General features: G+C 49.5%; 8 protein-coding genes across 8 annotated transcripts; 4 read left to right on the top strand and 4 right to left on the bottom strand.

Moving 5' to 3' along the window:
- Nucleotides 1-682: 682 nt before the first annotated feature.
- Nucleotides 683-1,952, top strand: EURHEDRAFT_445113 (GOLPH3/VPS74 family protein; the record flags this gene model as incomplete). Its single annotated transcript, XM_040783513.1, has 4 exons — nt 683-952; nt 1,053-1,299; nt 1,355-1,848; nt 1,902-1,952. 4 exons carry the CDS (start codon nt 683-685, stop codon nt 1,950-1,952), a joined length of 1,062 nt encoding a protein of 353 aa, XP_040643088.1.
- Nucleotides 1,953-2,425: 473 nt separating this feature from the next.
- Nucleotides 2,426-3,766, bottom strand: EURHEDRAFT_519540 (NADP-dependent oxidoreductase; the record flags this gene model as incomplete). The annotated part of the gene is made up of 1 exon (XM_040786794.1): nt 2,426-3,766. The coding sequence occupies exon 1, from the start codon at nt 3,596-3,598 to the stop codon at nt 2,426-2,428; it is 1,173 nt and encodes a 390-aa protein (XP_040643087.1). The 5' UTR covers nt 3,599-3,766.
- A 1,307-nt stretch (nt 3,767-5,073) lies between these two features.
- On the bottom strand, nt 5,074-6,798 carry EURHEDRAFT_407358 (putative 3-beta hydroxysteroid dehydrogenase/isomerase family protein). The gene is made up of 3 exons (XM_040780528.1): nt 6,440-6,798; nt 5,740-6,391; nt 5,074-5,689 (listed from the first exon to the last, which is right to left on the bottom strand). The coding sequence occupies exons 1-3, from the start codon at nt 6,666-6,668 to the stop codon at nt 5,194-5,196; spliced, it is 1,377 nt and encodes a 458-aa protein (XP_040643086.1). The 5' UTR covers nt 6,669-6,798; the 3' UTR covers nt 5,074-5,193.
- Nucleotides 6,799-7,401: 603 nt separating this feature from the next.
- On the bottom strand, nt 7,402-8,027 carry EURHEDRAFT_468581 (nuclear telomere cap complex subunit Ten1; the record flags this gene model as incomplete). The annotated part of the gene is made up of 3 exons (XM_040785265.1): nt 7,402-7,510; nt 7,560-7,864; nt 7,942-8,027. 2 exons carry the CDS (start codon nt 8,025-8,027, stop codon nt 7,561-7,563), a joined length of 390 nt encoding a protein of 129 aa, XP_040643085.1. The 3' UTR covers nt 7,402-7,510; nt 7,560.
- A 151-nt stretch (nt 8,028-8,178) lies between these two features.
- EURHEDRAFT_527403 (ESCRT-III subunit protein SNF7) lies at nt 8,179-9,476 on the top strand. Its single transcript, XM_040787020.1, has 4 exons — nt 8,179-8,577; nt 8,639-8,846; nt 8,900-9,108; nt 9,162-9,476. The coding sequence occupies exons 1-4, from the start codon at nt 8,403-8,405 to the stop codon at nt 9,239-9,241; spliced, it is 672 nt and encodes a 223-aa protein (XP_040643084.1). The 5' UTR covers nt 8,179-8,402; the 3' UTR covers nt 9,242-9,476.
- Nucleotides 9,477-9,654: 178 nt separating this feature from the next.
- On the bottom strand, nt 9,655-11,656 carry EURHEDRAFT_373339 (chromatin structure-remodeling complex subunit RSC7; the record flags this gene model as incomplete). The annotated part of the gene is made up of 3 exons (XM_040778524.1): nt 9,655-10,297; nt 10,353-11,523; nt 11,608-11,656. The coding sequence occupies 3 exons, from the start codon at nt 11,654-11,656 to the stop codon at nt 9,655-9,657; spliced, it is 1,863 nt and encodes a 620-aa protein (XP_040643083.1).
- A 2,933-nt stretch (nt 11,657-14,589) lies between these two features.
- Nucleotides 14,590-17,405, top strand: schA (serine/threonine protein kinase SCH9; the record flags this gene model as incomplete). The annotated part of the gene is made up of 2 exons (XM_040783515.1): nt 14,590-15,914; nt 15,968-17,405. The coding sequence occupies 2 exons, from the start codon at nt 14,590-14,592 to the stop codon at nt 17,403-17,405; spliced, it is 2,763 nt and encodes a 920-aa protein (XP_040643082.1).
- A 1,603-nt stretch (nt 17,406-19,008) lies between these two features.
- On the top strand, nt 19,009-21,276 carry EURHEDRAFT_443714 (uncharacterized protein; the record flags this gene model as incomplete). Its single annotated transcript, XM_040783485.1, has 1 exon — nt 19,009-21,276. A coding segment is annotated over one exon (2,268 nt), but the record flags the coding sequence as incomplete, so codon positions are not given.
- Nucleotides 21,277-21,817: the final 541 nt, after the last annotated feature.

The raw sequence follows: 21,817 nt of genomic DNA, 5'->3' as shown, positions 1-21,817 counted from the left end.
GATTTTGTGTGCGGGGGACGGTATCATTGCGATATCCGGATGCGAACACCATCGGAGAACCTCACCACCAGCAGAGAAACTACTCGGAGCAGTAGGCACACTCAATCCCACACAGATCAACAATTCAATCTTTCAATCTATTACTAGTAATTGTATACCTCACGTGTCCAGTACCTTTTTTTTTTTTTTTCCGCCCTCACGAGAAGCTCGGCTCAGCCAGCGTTGATCCCGTTCGGGCACGAGAGCCTCTTAATCGCTCCTCCGGCTCTACTCAGCCTCTCTGTTTCTTCCTTCTTTGATATTTCTCATCAGTCCTTTCTCTTGCGGGGAAGTTCTCTTGTGTGTTGTTCTTTGTATTCTATTCTTTATTCTATTCTTTTCTCTTTCGTCGAAGACTCGAATTCTGTTGGAAGTTCTTCAGCTCCCCCTGACCTGACCATAATAATTTCCTTCCCGCCTAAAACGCCAGACTTTCGGTCTACGCAACTCTCTTTCAACCTCACCCTCGAATTCCGCCTCCAGCGACAATTCGTGTCGCACTCAATAGCAACTCTGGATTGATTGATTAATAAAAATTTACTCTGGTTATACAACCCTCCTTCGTTCTATCGCGCGCGCCCTCCCTACTCACATATCCTCCGATCTTTCGCCCGCACAACAACACACTTGTTATCTATCCCCCATGTCCTCAGCCGGGGGCTTGACTCGCCGGAGAGGCGGTGGTCGGGCCGGTGGCGCAGACGACAACGATGACAGCAGGGTTTCTTCGCCCATATCCCGGAATGGCTCTGCATTGGATCATCGAGGACCGGAGACGTCGTTCACGAGCGGGGAAAATGGCCATAAGATCGTGTTCGACCCCAGAGATCTCAGTGAGACCGAAGAACGAAGCAAGCAACCGAAGTTGACTTTGATGGAGGATATACTCTTACTAGGATTGAAGGATAAACAGGTGGGCTTTTCTCTTTTCTCCTTATCTACCGCCCCTGTTTGGGAACGAGTAGCATGCGCATGCGACAGTCACTGACACCTGGGATTCTCTTGCTTTTTAGGGGTATCTATCGTTCTGGAATGAAAACATCTCCTACGCCTTGCGAGGATGCATTGTCATTGAGCTGGCGCTCCGCGGTCGGATAAGCATGCAAAAGGATTCCTCCCGACGACGGTTCCCACTCGCCGATCGGGTCATCGAGGTCGTTGATGATACATTGACCGGGGAAGTCTTGCTGGACGAGGCCCTGAAGATGATGAAATCAAGTGAAAAGATGAGCGTCAATGAATGGATCGATCTGATGAGCGGTATGGACACCCAAGCAGCTACCGGAATTGAAGCGTGCGCTAACGCGACAGCCAGGTGAAACATGGAACTTGATGAAGATTGGTTATCAGCTGAAGCAGGTGCGCGAGCGGCTCGCAAAGGGTCTGGTCGACAAGGGCATCCTCCGTACCGAAAAGCGCAACTTCCTCCTCTTCGATATGGCCACGCATCCGGTCGCCGACGGAGGCGCCAAAGATGACCTCCACCGTCGCGTGCGCGCCATCTGCAGCAACCGCACAGTGATCCTTCCTGCCAACACGTGGTTACCCGAGGATGCCGAGTACCGTTATCTCCGCTCGATTATCATGGTATGTGCGGCGTATGCGGCCAACGTGCTGGAGAACGCTCTGGTCACGATGAGCCACGAGGCTCGCGAAAGAGCCTTTGCGCAGGTAGACGAGCTGTTGGCAGAATATTCTCAATGGCCATTTGCCCGGAGGGCTGGTGGCTCGCAAGCTATTGGTGCCAACTTGGCCCAGGCCATCAATGATGAAGTGAACAAGAGCGCGGATCGAGAGCTTCAGATGGAGGTGCGTCCACCTTCCTTACTATTCATGAGTTTTTGATACTGACAATGGTCTAGATTGTTGCTGCATGTTTGAGCGTGTTTACAAGACTTGATTCCTTACTGTAGCGGTTGTAGTACCGCTGTTTTAATATACTCCCGTTTATCTTTCTCATTCTCGACTTTTTAATCTTTTTGATCTACCATGCCTTCGAACTCGGCAAGGTAATCCTTGGCTCCCTTTCTTGATGTAGTTCGACAGCATACGGGTTGGAACTGGGGCAGAGCATGCATTACTTTCTATCTGGTGTACAAAATCTTCCTTTCTGATTTCAATCTGTTTTCTTACGATCCGTCTGTTTTCTCAGTACCCCATACCCTTTGTTTCCAAGAAGATCTACATTGACGAAAGGGGATATGTATGTGTGTTTGATAGAGTGCATACATGAAACAGAGCTATGTCTTGATATTAATTTGACTAACTCAATTCATTTCTTGACATCCAAATGTGTTTCAAATTAATTGGTAGTACGTAGTATGCTGACATTCAACAATCTGTAATAGTCTAACACGTCGTGTGCAACCTTTTCGTCTCAAAGCATTCAATTAACCTTCATAACAAACATTCCCCCCCGTCTCGCCCCAGCCGCCCCCGCCGCCCCAGCATCCAAAAGATCCGCCCCGTTAACCAAATCCACAATACTCTCCGTCCTCCCCCGCGGCGCTTGTTCCTCCTCGACCAATCTCGCAATCCGTCCAAGCGCGTGTCCATCCGGTTCGACCGCGATAAACCGGCTAAACAGGTCCCGTTCACTATTGTCGTCCTTTTCCAAATGCTGCTGCGTCTGCGCAGGTGTTGAGTCGACGGCTGTCAAGACGGCGCCGTGGTCTTTGACGACGTGTGAGGAGTGTGCTTGGCGGAACATTAGCCCGTCTGCGCAGTCGAGGACGATGTCGACGGGGTCCCAGCGATTGCTGCGGAAGGGGGTTGCGAGGTCGAAGGAGGGGTCTATTGGGAGGGGGGCGACGATGGTCTCATCGACGTCATGGTTTTCGCGGAGGGCCATCTCTTGTTCTGGGGAGGAGCAAGTCACGCAGATCCAGGGACGGCGCTGGTTTGGGAAGAGAGATTTGGATCGGAGGAGTTGCACGGCTTGCATCCCGACTTCGTTGTCGTAGGCGTTTGTGACCAGCACGCGGAGGTGCTTGTGCTTTCCGTTGCTCGCATTCCGGTCTAGATTATCGTCCAGCCCAGCATATGTGAAAATAGCCTGCCACGCCGTAAGAGAAGGCAGAGGAATTGTAGCAGCCTCTGCAGCACTAATATTCTGCGGCTTAAATGCCAACTCATCTTCATACGCAAGCACATAATCTGCCGCGGCCCCATCCCTCGAATAACTCACCAGCCCAAAAACCACATCATCGACCTTAAACTTCGGCCCCTCCGCATTCCAATGATCCTCGCTCGGCGTGCTAATCACCGTCCCGCAGAGGTTATGCAGCGGGATCTGCGGCATCGACTGGGTGGGGTTTAGCAGCCCGGCTAGACGCACTTCATCGTGTGAGAAGGCTGTTGTTTGCACTTTGATTAGATATTGTGCTGGGGAGGGCTTAGGGACGGGGAAATCGGTGTCGAATGTTATGGAAGTTTGGCTGGAGACGGCGGTTGGGTCGTTGGGGGTTGTGGGGAGGGGAGTGTAGTAGAGGGCTCGCATTGTTGGGGGGATGAAGGTTTGTTCATCCATGGTGGCTGAGAAGGGCTTTGCGGGTTTCATGTTGCATTTCCTAGGTTGTGGATGCGATGTAGTTTAGTTGATATACTTTGAGTATAATAAGACTTCCCTGATAAAACAGCAAGTAACCTCAGAAATAATAGTTTGAGATACCTAGAGTTCCTCCAAGACGTTTTTGGGTCGGAGGGATATAAGATATAAGATAGTGGTAGTGAAGACCGTAATGCCCATGTCCTAATGTTGACGTATGTATAATTCCCCATAAGGTTCCACGCCACAGTACGCCATCCGCAAAACTTGCTTAATTTTATTCATCATCTGTTCAGGACAAATATTTTAAGGTTTTATTCTGCAGTATGATGCTGCAAGACAGGGATCTTGGTGTTGTTATTGGTTGCTGCATTGCGGGGGATATATGGATGTTGGTGCAGGCTGAAAATCATCTCGGGGAGAGGTTTCTGTATGCATAGCTAAATGGATATTCGCTGCATACTTTTGTCGTTCAAGGTCTTTTCTGAAAGAGTCAGATGAGAATGTCCGTGAAGGATTGCGTGTTTCTGCAGGAAATAAATCATGTTAGGCCGTCCCTGACACAATGGGTGTCCTCAACCAAAAGGAATGCAAGGGCATCCGACTCCATAGCCAAAACGTCGGATGGCATGATTTGCGCGGTAGCTTGGATGCTCAGAGAAGGTCAACATTTCACTATAAGGAGGTCGAGGGTGCTATTCTCACTCGATGATTCTCAAGTCATTAGCTTCCTTGAGGGAGTAGAGCGTTCTTATGCTATCCTAGTCCAACCCAGTGTCTCAAAAGGATTTGGTAAGCCTGTCTTGTAAGTGTATTCGATGTTCTATCACTTTGTATTTGTAGTGGCTGCAATACCGAATACACAATATATATCTTGAACTGTGAGACACAGCCAGCTTGGTAGTATCTTTGGCTTATTCGTATTACATTGTATACTTGGAATTGTATCCAGTAAGAATAGAATACCCTGGCCATTCCTGATGGCAAGAAAGTAATCAAGAGAAACTCCCGATTACCAGAACAAATGCATTTACAGGATTCCTAATCGAGTTAGTCATGAATCCTGACAGCGGAAGCTAGCCCGAAAAGGAATAAACTCGTCTGGTGATGCGAACTGCTTCTATGTACAGTTCCAGGTCGGTTGTGAGACACAGCAGCACCAGCGTGGGCAATCCCAATTACTTGATAAATCGAATGATGTATGAATGCATTCTCAAGAGGTGCTATACAAATACACCGCGGTAACGCAACCAATTTGTCCCTGCGGATTACGTCGCCTAGGCTTCGATGCAAATTTCTCCATCAAGCGCTAACCTGGGCCATGTGTACAATCCCGTTCACCCAGGCCAAGCTGAGGCGACCCTGATTGAAACATTTGAGGCTCTCAGTTGGCCTCGTACTTTCTGCTTAGATCAGGATGAGAGAAAGCCGCTTGACATTGGAAGATTTGTTACTCTTAGGGATAGCTACTTCGGAGTCTTGTCTTACTAAATTAGATACCTCTCAATACTATTTTGATCTTTGTATGCACTTAGTTGGTATCCATAGAATACATGGTGTTTTCATTAGGAAGTCATCCAACGTTTCATCCCCTTTGCAATCCCCAATCACGCATCTTTGGCGACATTGCGATTCCACGCTTCCACCTCTTTACACATCCCATCCAGCGTGTTAATGGGCGCAGAATACCCCAATCCACCCTGTTCCGGCTTCAACCGTGCATGCGAATCATCCGCAATAGTGTGCACATTAGATACAGAAAACAAAGCAGGCTGCAATTGCGCCAGGTCCCAGGACAGGGATGGTAGCAGCCACGACAAATAACGGTAATGAATGAGGGCATATAGCTCAACAGCATACGATATGAGGAATAGTGGGACCGCGGAGACGTAAGTGAAGTTCATGGGCGTTTTGGAGAGCGTGGTGAGCAGGAGATAGACGTCGCTGAAGGTGACAGGAGGGTTGGGGTCTGTAACAACGAAATACTGGCCCCCGATGTCAATGTCCTCTGAAATTGGAGAAACGAGCTGCTGTTCGTAGAGGAGATGGGCGATGGAGACGTTTTCGGCGTTGACGAAGTTCTGGATGATGGGGGCTGTCCATCTATTTCCTGTATTAGCTTGTAACTCGCGGGGTTTATGTATGAGACTTACGTAGGATTACCACCACTTCGCAAGTAAAGTCCAATAATACTGCCACTGCCATCCGCACCAATGCCGTAGATACCATTCGCAGGACGAATACAGCCCGTCCTGAGACCCGACTCCACGCCATCCGCAGCACGAACCAAATTCTCCGCTTGGTACTTGGACGCAGCGTAGTTTCCAAAGAATTGGTCGTGCTCCTTGGGCTGATCACCGGCTTTAACACTCAACACCTGAACCAGACGCTTTGGCGTGCTAATCCATGGCGGAATCCAGAATGACGCTCGTCGCAGTCCCGCAGAGCCGGACGACGTGGCGATGAAGCAACTCGCGCCAGTGGCATTTGCAGCTTCAAGTACATTGCGGGTTCCGTCAACGTTGACTGTAGTACAGAGGTGAAGTAGGGCCTTGTGGCGCTCTGCTGGGCGGATGACGGCTGCAGTGTGGTAGACGGTTAGTGGGAGCTGCTCAATGTCTTTGCTGGGCCAGGATTGCGTGAAGGCGTTAAACACAGCTATCTTGTCTGTGATGTTGGTCTTGATGAAGGCAGCACCCTGGTCTAGGGCTTGTTGGCGAGGTGCTTGGAGGTCCAGGATGCGGATTGCTGCTGGGGTTTCACCACGGGCTAGGAGATGAGTGACGATCCAGTTGCCCACGAGGCCTGCTGTAGTTAGCATTGTGCTTCTCTTTTCAAGGGAGAGGTAATTACCTGATCCACCAACAACGACATAGCGACGATTTTGTCTGGGGGGCAGATGCTGGGTCACGTCGACGGAAGTGTCAGTGTTTCGCTCATAGGCTTTCCTGACTTCTTCAGCGGTCCAGCGATGAGGTGAGAATTTGAGTGCCTCGTCAGGAACTAGGGTCATTCCACGATTGACATGGTAGAGATAGAGGGCCAAAATCAGGGCCACGATGGCGACCACGATGAGAAACATATTGTCTGGTTCAGGATAGCAGCGTGAAGGTTAGAGAGGGGAATGGAGGTTATGACAATGACAGCGATAGTTTGACCGTCATTTATCAGCATTCACCGTCTCTATACCCTACACTGTGTCTTCCCGAAACATTCAGAGCCGAGGAAATCCCCTGAAGTGGAAATTCCTCGGAGTTATTTATAGTGTGGTGATTATCAGATTAAATCTCGCTTAATCCGTCAGACTACTCTTTGGAACTATGTATTAACTACTTCCTTTCTCATTTCTATAGCATGCATAATTCTAAGTAACATGCAAAATTATATTATCTAATGATTCAGGGGTCTCAGACACAGAGAACAAGCATTGTCCGAAGTAACCACGACGATGCTTCATGAAAATTTCCGGTATTCGCTCTTTAAAACCGTTTTCGTTTACATGAATATGAGGAGGCTTGGATTTAGGGCACTCTAAGATAGCTGGACAAACGAACAACCCGGTCAAACTCGGTCACATTATGGAATATACCAGCAGTCTTTCGTGGAATGCTGTAGTCATAGTGTTCGTAGAGCTCTCTCTCTCTTCCGGAAGTCGTTCCTTTGAACCTAAATCCTATCGTATCGATCAATTGTTCTCGATTCACGCTTGCAGGTCGCTAAATCACCGAGATCGTTTCGATGCACGCTGGACGTTGGACTCAATGGGCTGGTCTTATCCTGGCTACTTTCCCTTCAAGGGGAAGCAGACAAAACAATGTAGCGGTGCAATGGCCGGAATAAAGCAGGTCTAGTCAAGTTTTTTGTCTCCAAACTGACTGATCAATGTGCATGTTCGGAAATGGTATGTTGCGAGAATAGCAAGAACTGTACATCATCAGCACAAGCCTATAAACCCAACAAGCAAACCAAATACATCATATCCCCCTCGCCAAATCCACATCCTGCGCATTCCGTACAGTCTTCTCATACCCCCCCAATGAAACCGGTCCAGCCGGAAACACCATAAGCGCCTCGACAAAGTCCTCTTTACCAGTACCTGGCACCAGATTTCTTACATATCCAAGGACATTCACCCAAGCACCCACACGCAGTTCCTCGGCTGTAATCGTCTCAAGCAACGGGTTGATGTCCACTGCTATAATGGCATCTTTTCCTGCCTGGCGGGGGTAGTTATGTTCGAGGATAAGGTGGCCTGTTGTGACATTGTAGGTTCTTACGCTTGAGGCATTGTTAGTTTATATTGTGGTTCTTCCATAGCAAAGCAAGCATGTATAAATGGGCTGGAGTCCACGCACCAGCCCAGGAATCGCACTTTGGAGTCCGATGGGAGAGAACTGAGCTGTGAGAGAAAGACCAATTTAGAAGGCAATGGTGTAGTCATTCCTGTTTCTAATTTACTCTGATTTTCGCATACATAAAAACGAATGAAAGATGCTCTCCGACCAACCTAAAAACAGCGGAGGTCACGTGTCATCGATCGGCGGCGCGTCATGACCACCGGAGGGGAAAAGGCAAGCATCATCTTCAGGCGCTCCCCAGCGAACACCTCGGATCATCCTGATCTTCGATTCCAGCAAAGCTCGATCGCTTGTTCTTATGGCCAGCAGGGTCCTCTTTACACCTTTTCGCGCTCTTATCGCCCGGATCGAAAACGTTGTTATCTCTTCATCCCACCACCTTCTAAGATCGACCTAGACGACGAAACAGACAAAAATCTCGATACCCAAGGCACTACGCAACAACCACGAAAGCCAATATGTGGTCCTGGTTCGGCGGAGCAGCAGCCCAGAAGCGCAAGGATGCGCCCAAAAACGCCATCCTGATGTTGCGGGAGCAGCTGGACATGCTACAGAAACGGGAGAGACATCTGGAGAATCAAATGGAGGAGCAGGAGGCTATAGCGAAGAAGAATGTAGCGGCAAATAAAACTGGTGTGTTTTCCAGTGGTTTTTTCCGGGAGAGGGAAGACGACGGGCTGACACTGGCAAACAGCTGTTGCGAAAGCGGCTCTTCGGAGGAAAAAGGTCCACGAGAAGAATCTTGAACAAACGACGGCGCAGATTACCCAGCTCGAACAGCAGATCTACTCCATCGAAGCGGCGAATATCAACCAGGAGACTCTGAATGCGATGAAGGCGGCTGGTTCTGCCATGACACAGATTCACGGGTCTATGACGATTGATAAGGTCGACGAGACGATGTACGTATCCTTTTGGCGGGAATGCGAAATGGTACGGGGACTAACAAGATCAGGGACCAACTCCGAGAACAACACCAACTCAGCGAGGAAATTGCCCAGGCTATCACCAGCCAGTCCGTCGGCGAACAACCAGACGAGGACGAATTGGACGCCGAACTCGAAGGATTGGAGCAGGAGGCTATGGACGAGCGTATGCTCAAGACAGGGACGGTGCCTGTGGCTGACCAGATCAACCGGTTACCTGCTGCCGCAAATGGAGAGCGTGAGTTTACACCCACTCCCTTTTTATGTCAGACAGTTTCTAATAACGACCAGCCAAGGACAAAACGAAGCAAGCCGAGGAAGAAGACGAGGAAGCAGAGCTCGAGAAGCTCCGTGCAGAAATGGCCATGTGATGATGCATGTTCCTCGTCTTTTAATTTCGTTTTAGCGTTTTCCTCCTTTCCATTTAAGCCTTGATGCATGATGAATGTTCAACCGGGAATACTTTGATTCTTGTTTTAATGCTTTTATTCATACTCCGTTGGCGTAATTGGGTTATCGTTTCTGGGGTTGTGTTTGTTTTAGGTTCGCTGATAAACCGTCGTACATGTGCTCAATGAGATTAACTACCTTTCCACGTATCTAGTCAATAATTTGACATTTTTATGGATTATTTGTATGATAGAGGTATCCTCGAAAGACTAACAAACATGAAACCTCAATTAATCGGTTTTGCAGCAAAGACGAAACTCCCTTTCTCCTAGAAACCCAATCCCATGCCGTCGAGCAAAACATAAAAAGGAGGGAAATATATCAAAAATCATAATCATGGAAACCACGCATAACTCTTCAACGGCGTCGTTCTCGCCGTATCCTTCCCCTCGTTACCCCATCTCTCCTTCCACTCCCACTCGCTCGCAGCAGACTCCAACAACGCCTCTTTACAATCCGAGGGCAACTCATCGAGGATCTCCGGGGTAACAAATTCGGGATGCTGCAGGTTGGCAGTACTGATAAGCCCATTGGAACCGAGATCGTGGACGTCGCCGTCTGGGCCAGGGATGCCGAGGTTGGAATGGGGTGGTGTTTCGTAGTGGATGTCGTGGATGGCGAAGCGGCGGGAGAATGGAGCGGGCACGGCTGGGAAAGGGGATTGCGTGGCGGTGTCTGGTTCGGTTTTTTTAGTAGAGGTGGTTTCGTCGAGTTGGTCTTGGGGTTCGTCCATGTTCTCATCCTTCTCCCCGTTTTCGTTGGAGGCGGGTTCCTCGCTGTCGGCGCCGTTTGTCAGTCTTAAGGATGACAGGCCGTGGGCCAGTTGGGAAGCGACTCGGGGGTCTGGCGGTGGAACACGCTCCCAACGTGCATGGGTGGGTTGCATGGTCTTGGGGTATTGCATTGCGTTTGTGTGAATATCGTAGGATCCTCCCAGGTTTGTGCGTCGGGCTGTGAGGATGGATGAGTTGTATGTGCTGTGTCTGTCAGCATCTTCAAGAGAATTAAAAGGGGTAAAAAGGTGATACCAACCTAGCTTCACGCGCGTGTTCCATCATCCAGTTAACGCCAGTCACCGTCACCTTGCGCTTCTTCGAGTCCACTACCTTGCCAGTCGGCAGAGGAATCGACGGACCTGCAGTGTGATAAACACTGCTGGCACCGTGCCATGCGACGTACTGGTTCCGGTTGTATGGCTCCCCTGGTGGGGGGAGTTTGTCCTCTGGTACTGCCAATTCGCCTTCCACTTCACCACGCTCGCGCGCAGCTTGCACGTAGTACTCGTCGGTGATTTTCCTACCTCCAACGACAATTTTGGCACCGAATTCACGGAACACAGACCGCGCCGTCACCACACCAATAGCACGCCCCTTGTAGGAGTGGGGGATAATGTGCCTGTCGATGAGGTCGCGCTTGGCCTCGTCGTCGATGATAATCTTGTAAAGCATGCGATGTTTCTGGAAGAACAAGTAGGAATCCCGGAAACCAATACAACGTGCCGGTTCAGTGGAAAGCATGTATTTGCGGTCGCCGCGGCTGAGGATTGTGAACGTGCGGACTCGGTACTCTCTATCACCCAAAAGGTTGCCATTATTGTCGACCTTGGTCTCTCCTTCAGCATCTTCCGGCAAAACCACCTCGTCGTTCGCAATCTCCATCGCCTTTCCTTCCTTGTCAACCGGGGCCTGCGTCACATGCGAAGCTCCGCGATTGCGCGCCCACCGACCACCACTGGCATTCGGACGGCCGCGTCGTCTCTTCGCAGGGGTACCGACATGGTTCGGAGCGGCACCATCATCCTGCAAGTCCCAGTCCGGTGGGCGATTCTTCGGCGGACGACCAATGCGGCGCTTTCGCGGGATTGCAGGTCGGCCCAGACGAGATGGTGAATCTGGGTGCGACGGGGTATTTGAATCCTGCGCTGGTGTCGCTGTGGCCGCTGGTGTCGCGGTTTCAGCTTCAGCTTCTTCTTGAGGCTGCTCCTGCTCGGTTTCCTCGGGCTGTTCGCTTTGCTCGGTTGGTTCTTGATCTGGTTCTAGTTCCTTCTCGGACGCGTCTTCTTTGACTTCTTTCTCTTCTTCTTCTTCTTCTTCTTCTTCTTCTTCTTCTTCTTCCTCCTCCTCTACTGGGGAAGGTTCACGCGAGGGGGCTTCGGCTTCAGCCATTTCTTCGTCTGATTGTTCGGGGGGTGGAGGAACATTTTCTATACCAGTCAGTCTCTACGTGTTTCTGTTTCCATCGACTTGAAGAATCGGAAAAAAAAGGAAGGGGAAATTAATTGACGTACTGATAGATTGAGCCGCTGCCTGAGCAGCTGCTCTAGGTTTCCTGGCCATGACTGGCACAGAAATTTAGGAAACAAGGTGGAAAAGGTTCGTAGACCAGCTCTAGAGCTGCCCGGGAAAAGAGGCTCTTCGCGACTTTGGCGTCGAGCGACGGGCAGGATCCCGTAATGTCGGCGGCGGATATATTATTTCTCCGATAATCTTTCGGTGCCTAGGGCAACGAGGAAGTCTCCCGGCGCCATGTGCTCTGAGCCCTAAGCCCTACGGATGCTTGGCGATAAGTCTAAGATTCCAATGACGTCACCCATACGGGCGTATCCATATGGGCATCAATCATTTGCCAGCATTAATGCCTCTATCGCGCATCCAACCCCTCGTCTAACGAAGCATCTTATTGATCCGGAAGTCCAAGCCAGGCTGGCCGATGACGCGCTCCATGCGCCTGTGATAGTCTACCTTGGTCGAGAGGGGTTGCACTGACTACGTCCAGTAGAGATCGGGTCGCCAGCGAATCTGAGTTCGATAATGATCCTTTGAACCACTCACATTCACATGCGAAGATGCGGTGGGAGTGATTTGTTAGACTCGGCGCGATATGCTCTGATACAAGCGGGATTAATGCGGGTACCCGGCTAGCCATTGAGGGGCGATTGCAGAATCCAGTGGCTGTCACCGCTGCTGTTGTGATTATTGCAAATGACTCAATCTACTGGTCGAGTCATTCAGTAGCCGCGTCGGATGTAGCAACGGCGCATGCTGCTAGATGTATTTACTCGTATTGGGTGGCTGGCTGGTTGTTCTGCAGTGAGGGAATAGGCCGATCGGGGTTGTTCAAACCACTCATAAACTGATGCAAGAGTCAATCGATATGCATAGTACTATCCCCTCTTCCTGCCGGTAAATTATGCCGTTGAATCTAGGGGGTTGTCGAGATGTAATAGTATGTCACGATGCACCCATTATGTACTGCATCCTATGCTCAGGACCCTCCGGTATCACAATAATCAACCATGGCTGTTATGGCGGGTGATTTGCAGGAGAAACAAGGGAGCTGACTCTCGGGAGCTCCGTGGTCTTATGTTGAGGGCATATGCATGTCTATTCTCAACGTGGTCCAGGCTGTCGAATTTGGAATATATATCATCATCCCGAGAGGTCGTGACTCAAGACTCGAAAATAAAGCGGATAGTGATGCCGTTTTGAATTCTAGTCTAGAGGTCCTAGCAACTTCGCAGCCAACAGTGTCACAAAAGTCCAGGATATGGGGGGGTTGGATAAAGAAACAGAAGATGACGGCATCTGGCATGCAGTATTATCATTTCCACCGCCGTATCCGGGGAAAAAATAGATACAATTCAGGGTGGAGGATTCCGATCCTGCAGAAGCTTTGTTTAGAGGCGATGTCGTGGCGGATGTTCTAGAGAAAGCATGCTATAGCGAAGGTCCAAGGCATGCATACCATCTAGTCATCCTGTTAACGTGAGTTAGCATGAAATGATATTTATCTACGACCACGTAAATGGTTGCTTGAGCTTGATGAGTTTCTATAACTAGATACAGTTTAAGTATAACGAGATGGCGATGATTCTATATTTACTACCGCGGACTTGTATAGATAGGACCGATTACCTCCAAGTCAGTTGATTTAACCATTCTACATCGATCCATTTGACCACTCACCTGCGAAAAGATTTTATTCTTTCTTCTGACTTCGCGCCTTTTCGACAGCAGGAATTGAACCATTGGATAACTCGGTCCCTGTCCACTATTATTCAGCCTCGACGCCACTAGGCATTCTGACTGCAACTCAAGCCATTGAGGCTGTTCATTTAATATGACTTGATTAAAATAAACCATAAAATCCACTCCATCGTTTCTTTTTTTTTGTTTTCTACAATCGCTCTTCCATTATTATTGATGTCTTTTGTGTTGTGGTCCGCCCGGCGCATCGAGACCTCTGAGTAAGAAGAATCGGACTTCGATCAGTGACTGTACTTTATTATTATTATCATCATCATTACTTTTTTCTCGTTTCTTTCTTTTCTCTTTGAATATCAAAACATCAACTTTATGTCTCAGCTTGTTCTGCAAATAAATCGGTGACCTTTAATAATAACACTCCATCGTATACCTCCCGAATCCCGAAGTCGTCTTCCTTGGCCCCGTTAACGTCAGTTATTTTCCTTTTTCTAATTTTTTTTTTCCCTCGACCAACTAGTCGACTCCGCACACCTCGACCTGCCACTTTACCACAATTACGAAGATAACAACCGACAACTACAATTACCAACGTTCGGGACGTTCAATCTTTATTTCCGCGCTCCTTCGCATTCACCGACATATTTGAAACTTCTCACGCTGCGGTGGCTAACGGGGAAAGCCTAATCGCCACTCTGCAGAGCACCGAAGTCCCGACTACTATTACGACTTGTTCTCCCCGCCATTCAGTTTGACGAACCTCATCAATTATAGCCTCGTTCTCGATACAACATATATTTCCTGTCGTGGAGGGTATTTTATGGAAAGAAGTTATGGCAACTGCTCAGGGTGGAACAGAACTGCGTGAGCAGTCGACACCGTGAGTAGCCACGAGCGAGCCTTCTTTTTTCTTCCTTTTTTTTTTTTTTTTCCATGATGTCTGCCCGTGGGATGTGGCTCAATTGTCCTTGTTATCCTCTTCATCATGGATAGTGGCTTTGGAATATGAAGAGAAAAGAGAAAGGACATCGGTTGCCGCCAGACGGACAAACAATCCTGCCCGGGCCTATGCCACGCATTTGATACCCATGTCTTTTTTTTCTTTTTTTTTTTTTTACCATTGCTCCTTTCATGCACGTGCATACACTTTGTACTTGAGTCACATCACACCGCGATGAAAATATAGGAATCGTGCCCAAGATCTGGTCGGGTCGGGAGTTTTGTTCCTGAAGCGGTTTCTTGACCCCCTGTTCCTTGTCACCTGTTCCTGCGCCAAATCAGCAGCTATGTCAACGTTCATACACATTGCTAACCGCTTTTTTAGACAACCCCTCCCTCTTCAGGACAACACAACCCACCGATCTCAAATGGGATCCAACAGTCCCACTTCTACCGGTATCACTACCCCGCAGCCGGACCCGACAGATAAGCTTCAGCCCTCCATTATGAACAATTACTTCCAGGTTGGTCCCTCCTCTGGTCCTAAATCAACGAACTCGTTCTACTTGCCCGACCCCATGGACAATCCACAATCAGATGCGCCTGTCGCAGATGCTCCGGAGAGCCAAAGCTCGTCTGGCCGCTCTTCCGTCTCCTCTGAGTCCTTGGTCATGATGGGCCGGGGCAAGTCTTCCGCTGCCCTGTCAGACAAGAAGTCTCACGTTTCGGAGAGTAAGCCAGTGACTTTGGGTCCTGCAAACCTACCCACACCTCCCCATTGTTCCGCCCATTCCCTTTTGCAGAAGGAGCCGGATGAGACAGAAATGGCGTCCTCGGTCCCAGACAAGGGCATTGGTTCTTCTATTTTCACCACGTTGAAAAGTTACCTTCCTGTTCCGTCCGGAGGAACTGCGGCGTCGGTCCCAGAGTCTACCGCACGGCGTCACACGTCTCATCCAGTGTCCAGTATTTCGGACAACACCGTTCTTGCATCTCATTTCTCCAACCCTTGTCTCCCTTCGCTGGCGGATGCCCCTGCAGTCGACCGTGACAAGCCACCTCGTGTTTCCATGTCTTCTGAGAATATGGTCAAGCTAACCATGAACGCGGCTGATGCGTCGCGTCTAAAGAACACGCCTCCTCTCACACCTCGTGCTATGTCTAATGACGGAACTCATTCTGAGAGTCACCCTACCAACGATAACAAGTCGCCTACATCATGCCCGAATCAACCAGATCAATCGAAGCCGCAGCAGATGGACGAAGCGACAGAAGAAATTGCCGGAAAGTTGGACGAAGTATTCCCGTCCGGCTCATCCTCTCGGGATCGTTCCTCATCGCCCCAATCTAACCCGGCGGTTGGTTCCCTTAAGGGCAAGCTGGTTGTCACTATTGCCGAAGCCCGAGGGCTACGACCAGGTTTCGATCCATATGTGGTTTGTGTATTCGAGTCAAACGAAGTCATTTCCAAGAGTGCCCACGATGAAGAAGAAGCTTCGATTGAGCGACAGCAAAAGGAGCAAGAAAAATCTGACCTAGAAGCGGGCCGCCCGATTGCCATTCCCATGAAGAGTCGACAGAGTAGCAGCAACAGTCTGCCTAGTTTGTTAGAAGGTTCTGATCAGAAGGGAAAGCTTATGACTGATCCTCATTGGAATCATGAGGCTGTTTTGTACGTTCTCCTCTCAGTCGTTGGTAACGTGAGTCGGTTACTAACAGAAACAGTGATGTTCTTGGCGAGCAATCTGAAGTCGATGTATCTGTCTATGACCGGAGCAACCAGGAAGCCTTCCTGGGACATGTACGGCTAACTATCAATTTGAACGAAGAAAATAATCGAATGGATGGATGGTACCAGTTGACTGCCCGCGGCGCGGGCGATACACAGGTCTCGGGAGAGATCCGGATGGAAATGCGATTTGAGACGACAGATAAGAAACAGGTCGGACCGAATGACTTCCAAATCCTCAAGCTCATCGGTAAGGGGACATTTGGCCAGGTCTACCAGGTGAAGAAGAAAGATACGCAGCGAATTTACGCGATGAAGGTGTTGTCGAAGAAGGTGATCATCCAAAAGAAGGAGGTTGCACACACTCTTGGCGAACGGAACATTTTAGTCCGGACCGCAATGGCGGCGTCTCCGTTTATTGTTGGGCTGAAGTTCTCGTTCCAGACCCCCACCGACCTGTACCTGGTGACAGACTACATGTCTGGGGGTGAATTGTTCTGGCATCTACAGAAGGAAGGTCGCTTCCAAGAAGCACGGGCGAAGTTCTACATTGCCGAGCTCATCTTGTCTCTTCAGCACCTACATGAACATGACATTGTGTATCGGGATCTGAAGCCGGAAAACATCCTGCTGGATGCCAATGGGCACATTGCGCTCTGTGACTTTGGTCTGTCCAAGGCCAACCTTACTCGGGATGACACCACGAACACATTCTGCGGGACAACCGAGTATCTTGCGCCCGAAGTGCTGCTGGACGAGCAAGGGTATACGAAGATGGTCGACTTCTGGTCTCTGGGAGTGCTTGTGTTTGAGATGTGCTGTGGATGGAGTCCCTTCTATGCAGAGGACACACAGCAGATGTATAAGAACATCGCATTTGGCAAGGTGCGATTCCCTCGGGACGCGCTCAGCACCGAAGGGCGGAACTTTGTCAAAGGTCTACTCAATCGGAACCCCAAGCACCGACTGGGAGCCAAGGAAGACGCTAAGGAGCTCATGGCGCACCCGTTCTTCGCAGATGTGGACTGGGACGCCCTGTGCGCCAAGCGGGTGATCCCGCCGTTCAAGCCGAAACTCAAGTCGGACACGGACACGTCCAACTTTGACCCTGAGTTCACCAACGCGTTTGACCAGAACGCACACCTGAACCAACACGCTGCGATCGTGGCTAACGGATTGATGCCTGGGTCGACGCCGCTGTCGCCGGGAATGCAGGCCAATTTCAAGGGCTTTACGTTTGTGAACGAGAGCTCGATGGACCAGCATTTCCAGGAAGAGAACGATGATCGGATGGATGAGGATCTTCGGATGGATGACCAGGCGTGGCAACGATCGCATCGGGCGGCGGAGCAACAGCAACGGATGAGTGGAGTTCAGAAGACGGGGGAGGGAGACCCGGGGATTTTCCATGTTGATGAGCATTTTGATATGTGATTTATATTCTTATTCCCTTTGGTTTTTTTTTTTTTTTTGTTTTTTGTTCCCCTTCTTTTTTTTTCTATTCCCTTTTTGTTCTTGCATGACTGGAGTCTGCAGTGGCATTGTTTATAGGACCTATTGTTTATTCCCAGAGTTTGTTATATGGATGATACTTCGGGGTTTTGAAATGCATAGAGAGTGCACTAAATTCCAAAAGCGAAGAGATGCAGTGTTAGTCATGCTTGGCGTCTGCACGGGTGATGGGAGGGGGGGATCGCCCGTGGGGCCCCCTTTTCACGTGCTCACGTACAATACAGCACTTAACTGTATGAGAGTAGCAGAGTATGGAGTACAACTACTTATGTATAGATAGCTGAGTTAGTTATCTTGCTATGCTGGCGTTGGAGGGTGCTTGAGACAGTGCTTTAGACGGTGCTTTAGACATGGTTCCTTGGAGAATAATGGGTTCATGTACAATTTGTCATTGGGTCAGTGCTATACTTATGGAGTCCGAGTCCGGAGCACTAGTACATATGTAGTACGATGAACATGGCTGCTATACTTGTAGTGGTACTACTTAGATAACCCCTGCAGACCCTGAAACACCCGGCAGGGTTTCAGCTGTGATAGGGATTGGGGCACTTGCATATATGCAGAAGTACCTGCGTTGATGTATAAAAGTTGATCTTGTAAACGGCACTGCAGGACAGGGGTAGTAGAATATGGGGTACTATGGCATGATTGTCTCCATGCAAGCATACTTGTATACTAGAACAGAACCCTGTCAGGCGATATATTTCTAGCTAGAGTAGTCTCTGCTCCGTAAAGTGTTCTGCCCTACTCTGCCTAATGTATTTACTCTCTCTCTACCCGTAGTTAGACTGTTTTTTTCGTTGTAAAGTCACTACTGAAAAGGGATGATTAGATTTAGAGTGCCAAGCGGTCCACCGAACTGCATCCAGTGGTACTGTTTGCTCAGTCTGTATTTATGTAGAGACAACCATGGGTCCGGAAGAGTAGTATATATCTATTTGGGAATAAACAGAGACATCATAATCATATCCCAATATTTTTTTCACATAGTACTTTGTACTCGTACTGTACAAGTACAAGTACAGAGAACATACAAGTAAACTCACGTAAAGACACTAACCACACACGGCTAGTTCTCTCCTGAATGCACCTCATGCCGTGTGGGTCACGAAGATCTTTCTTGATACGGTAAACATTCTCTGCGTCTTCCTCTCTCCTTTCCTACACTACTTACTCACTTTCTCTCTTCACCTCATCTCTGCATCTTTCTCTATCACATTCTTCTTTCTTTTTCTCATACATTCATTCATTCATTCATTCCTCAGTCGTTCCTTACTATTACTGTTACTACTACTATTATTATTATTTTTTTTTTTTTTTTTTTTTTTTTTTTTTTTTTTTTTTTTTTGCAGTCGTGTCTTATACCTGCCAATCCATTCGTTGTTCTTCCAATGTCGCTATGAACGCCGTTGCCAACACCGTAGCCAGCCCCGACGCTGTGCCCTATGCTTCCTCCGGCAACTTTTATCGCGATCTCCAGAGCCAGCAGCCTCCATCTCCTACCTCGCCTACATCTCCTACTTGCTCCGTCTCCTCGTTCCGTTCCAATTACAGTTTCGCGTCTACCGCGCCCACTTCTGCCTACTCCCCGACATCGCCTACTTCCTCCGCCTCTTGGCGCCAGTGCGATTCCGCTGCTTCTCTCGACCGTATCCTTGAACCCGTCATTAAGCGTCTGCCCCAGGAGGTCTACGATAATATTCTCGCTCAGCTCGAGGCTCTGCATACCGACTGCCACCACAATGGCTGTGTGACCTGTTTCCAGCGCGATCTGCATTCCCTCTCCCTCACATGCCGCATCTGGGAAAAGGCTGTCCGTTCCAAGCTCTACAATCGCATCCATATCGTCGGCAATGACTCCCCCGCACAACTTAAGAAATACCGGCTCAAACGCGGCAGTCGTCTCAAGTTGCTCCGCCGTACACTGCGAGAGCGGAAACTGCTAGCCAACCTGGTCTTTGAACTCCGCGTTCCCCAGATGGAATTGCTCTTCACTTCCGGGAAACACGTCGCTCAATGGGAGGAGTACCGCGATCTCGTCGCCTCCGTTGTCATGGTCTGCCCTAGTCTCGAACGTCTGCTTGGCCTCTCCATTCCGTACCATCACGAATTCGACCGCCTTACACATGCCCTTTCCACCCGCAAGAAGCTCAAAGAACATACCTGGGTAATTGGCGAGGCCCGCGAGACTTCTGAGGCATCCGAGTTGTCTCCACGCATTTCCTCCTGCCCCGGTAGTCTTGGACCCCTGCAGATGTTTGAGTTTCTTGACTACCATGCCTCCTGGTCCCATCTGGAGACCATGACCCTTTACGCCCTCGACGAGAACAAGAGCACCCTTGAACCCAGCATTTTCCTACGCATGCTCACCATGCTGCCCTCCCTTCGACATCTCTGTATCACTGGATTCCATGCAGATGCCTTTGCCGACAGCGCTCTGCTCTGTCTTCCACCTCTCGAGTCCCTGCGGCTCGAGCGTCTGCCCGGTGTCACCGACACCGGTTTGACTCAATACACCTCGCGGCCCGAGTCACAATCTCTCAAATCGTTGACCTTGATCGAGCAGAAGGTCGAGTCGTTACTGGTCATTTCCAAGATTCTCTCCTCCCTGCGCCAGCTGGAGCGTTTCCAGATCGTCCAATCCGGCACATGTCCGCAGGTTGAACCCGATGCCATGGTCTTCCAACCTATCCTGGCCTCCTCCACACTGAAATACTTGCATTGGGATGTCGCCGTTCCAAATCCTGGTACGGCGTTGAGCAAGCTGGACTATGCTCCCTTTGTCAAGCCCCCTAAGCACACCGATACCCCCAACTCTCACCTCGCCCAGAGCATCATTTCTGCAGGGTTCCCGCGTCTCCAAGCGCTGCGCGCTCCGTCTGACATTGAGCCCCCAGGTGTTCTGCAAGCCGTCTGTCAACCGATCCCCAAGGGGCAGGCTCTGCTTCAGCCGGATCGCTACAGTTTGCCCCGCAGTTCCCACGGTTCTGTTAAAGCACGGCCAATGGCCCTTCCTGCCGGCAACAACCTGACCTCGGCCCGCATCCGCGCCCAGACGTTTATTGATATGGCCGCTAAGGACTCCGAGACCGGGATGAGATGCTTGATTACCGACCATTCGGATTCCTACGTGCCAGACAATGCGTTGGAGGATGCCGAGTCTGATGACGATGATGATTTTGATGCCGATATGGAAGCTTTTGGATCTTGGTCAGCCCGCGAGCGGCCTCAGCTAAACCCCACAGCGGCAGCAGAGCAGAAGCAATCGAATGGGCCAGTTACAGTATTTGATTTTCACATGCCTGCATATATGGGGCGTACAGGGTCGCGGTCAACTTATCGGGACGTCTCGATTCCAAAGTTCATTTTGCGTCCCGATCTCCCTGGACAAGATGCGGATGGTGGTCTCGTTGTGTGGAAACACATCCTGGCAGCCAATCAGTCGCTCAACTATGCAGCTGGTGTCGGGGTACATTGCTTTGGGAATAAGATAGGGCCACGGCCGCCTCCGGAGGAGCCAGCCTCTCCGGCATCGACAGCCATCACGACACCACGATTATGGAGTAGTATTGGCAGTCGATCCATGATGTCCCTCAATACCAACAGTCCAGCAACACCCACAACACCCTCAACGCCAATGAGTTTTGGGTCAACATCACATCTCCCCTGGGAGAAAGAGACCTGCACAGGGTCATGGAATTACGGGCATAAGAGCGGTCGAGATTGGTGGTTCCACATGGAACGAGATCGTCCAAATCATATGGATGTGATCGATCTCAAGCGGCTATTCTAGCCCGGGCCAAAGGCCCAGCTTTTTTTTTTTTTTTTCTCTCTCTTTTTCTCCTTCTTATACCATGGGACACGGTACCTCAAAAAGGCACGCACCGGGATGGCGTTTATGGTATTGATGATGATTCTTTCGCTGTGGTCTGTATATTTATTCTTTTTTTTTTTTTTTTTTTTTTTTTTTTTTATTTCATCATTTCGAGATCTCCTCGGTTCCTTTCTTTACACACATGCTGCGCAGGTGTTTTCTTTGATTCTGCATATACTTGGCCATTATATATACCAATCTATATACCACCAGATAATGTTATTGGAACTTGGTTATTGCAAAATGGGAGACAACATGTTATGTCTTTTTCTTTTTTCTTTTGTGTTCCATGGCAGGTAGGACGGGCTAGGTTAGGTTAGGTTAGGATACTAATAACTACAACTGAGAATTATGCTATTGAAACTATTGATTCGTTTAACTAGCGTCGTAGATCTACTCCACATTGATCTTCCTGTTCATGATGTGGGCCAGCGTAGACCTATCCGCTTAGAAACTAGTG

This window comes from Aspergillus ruber (genome assembly GCF_000600275.1).
Source record: "Aspergillus ruber CBS 135680 unplaced genomic scaffold scaffold00001, whole genome shotgun sequence".
NCBI classification, from domain to species: Eukaryota; Fungi; Ascomycota; class Eurotiomycetes; order Eurotiales; family Aspergillaceae; genus Aspergillus; species Aspergillus ruber.
Note: the sequence above shows the minus strand (reverse complement) of the source record. Positions and strands in the feature narration are given on the sequence as shown.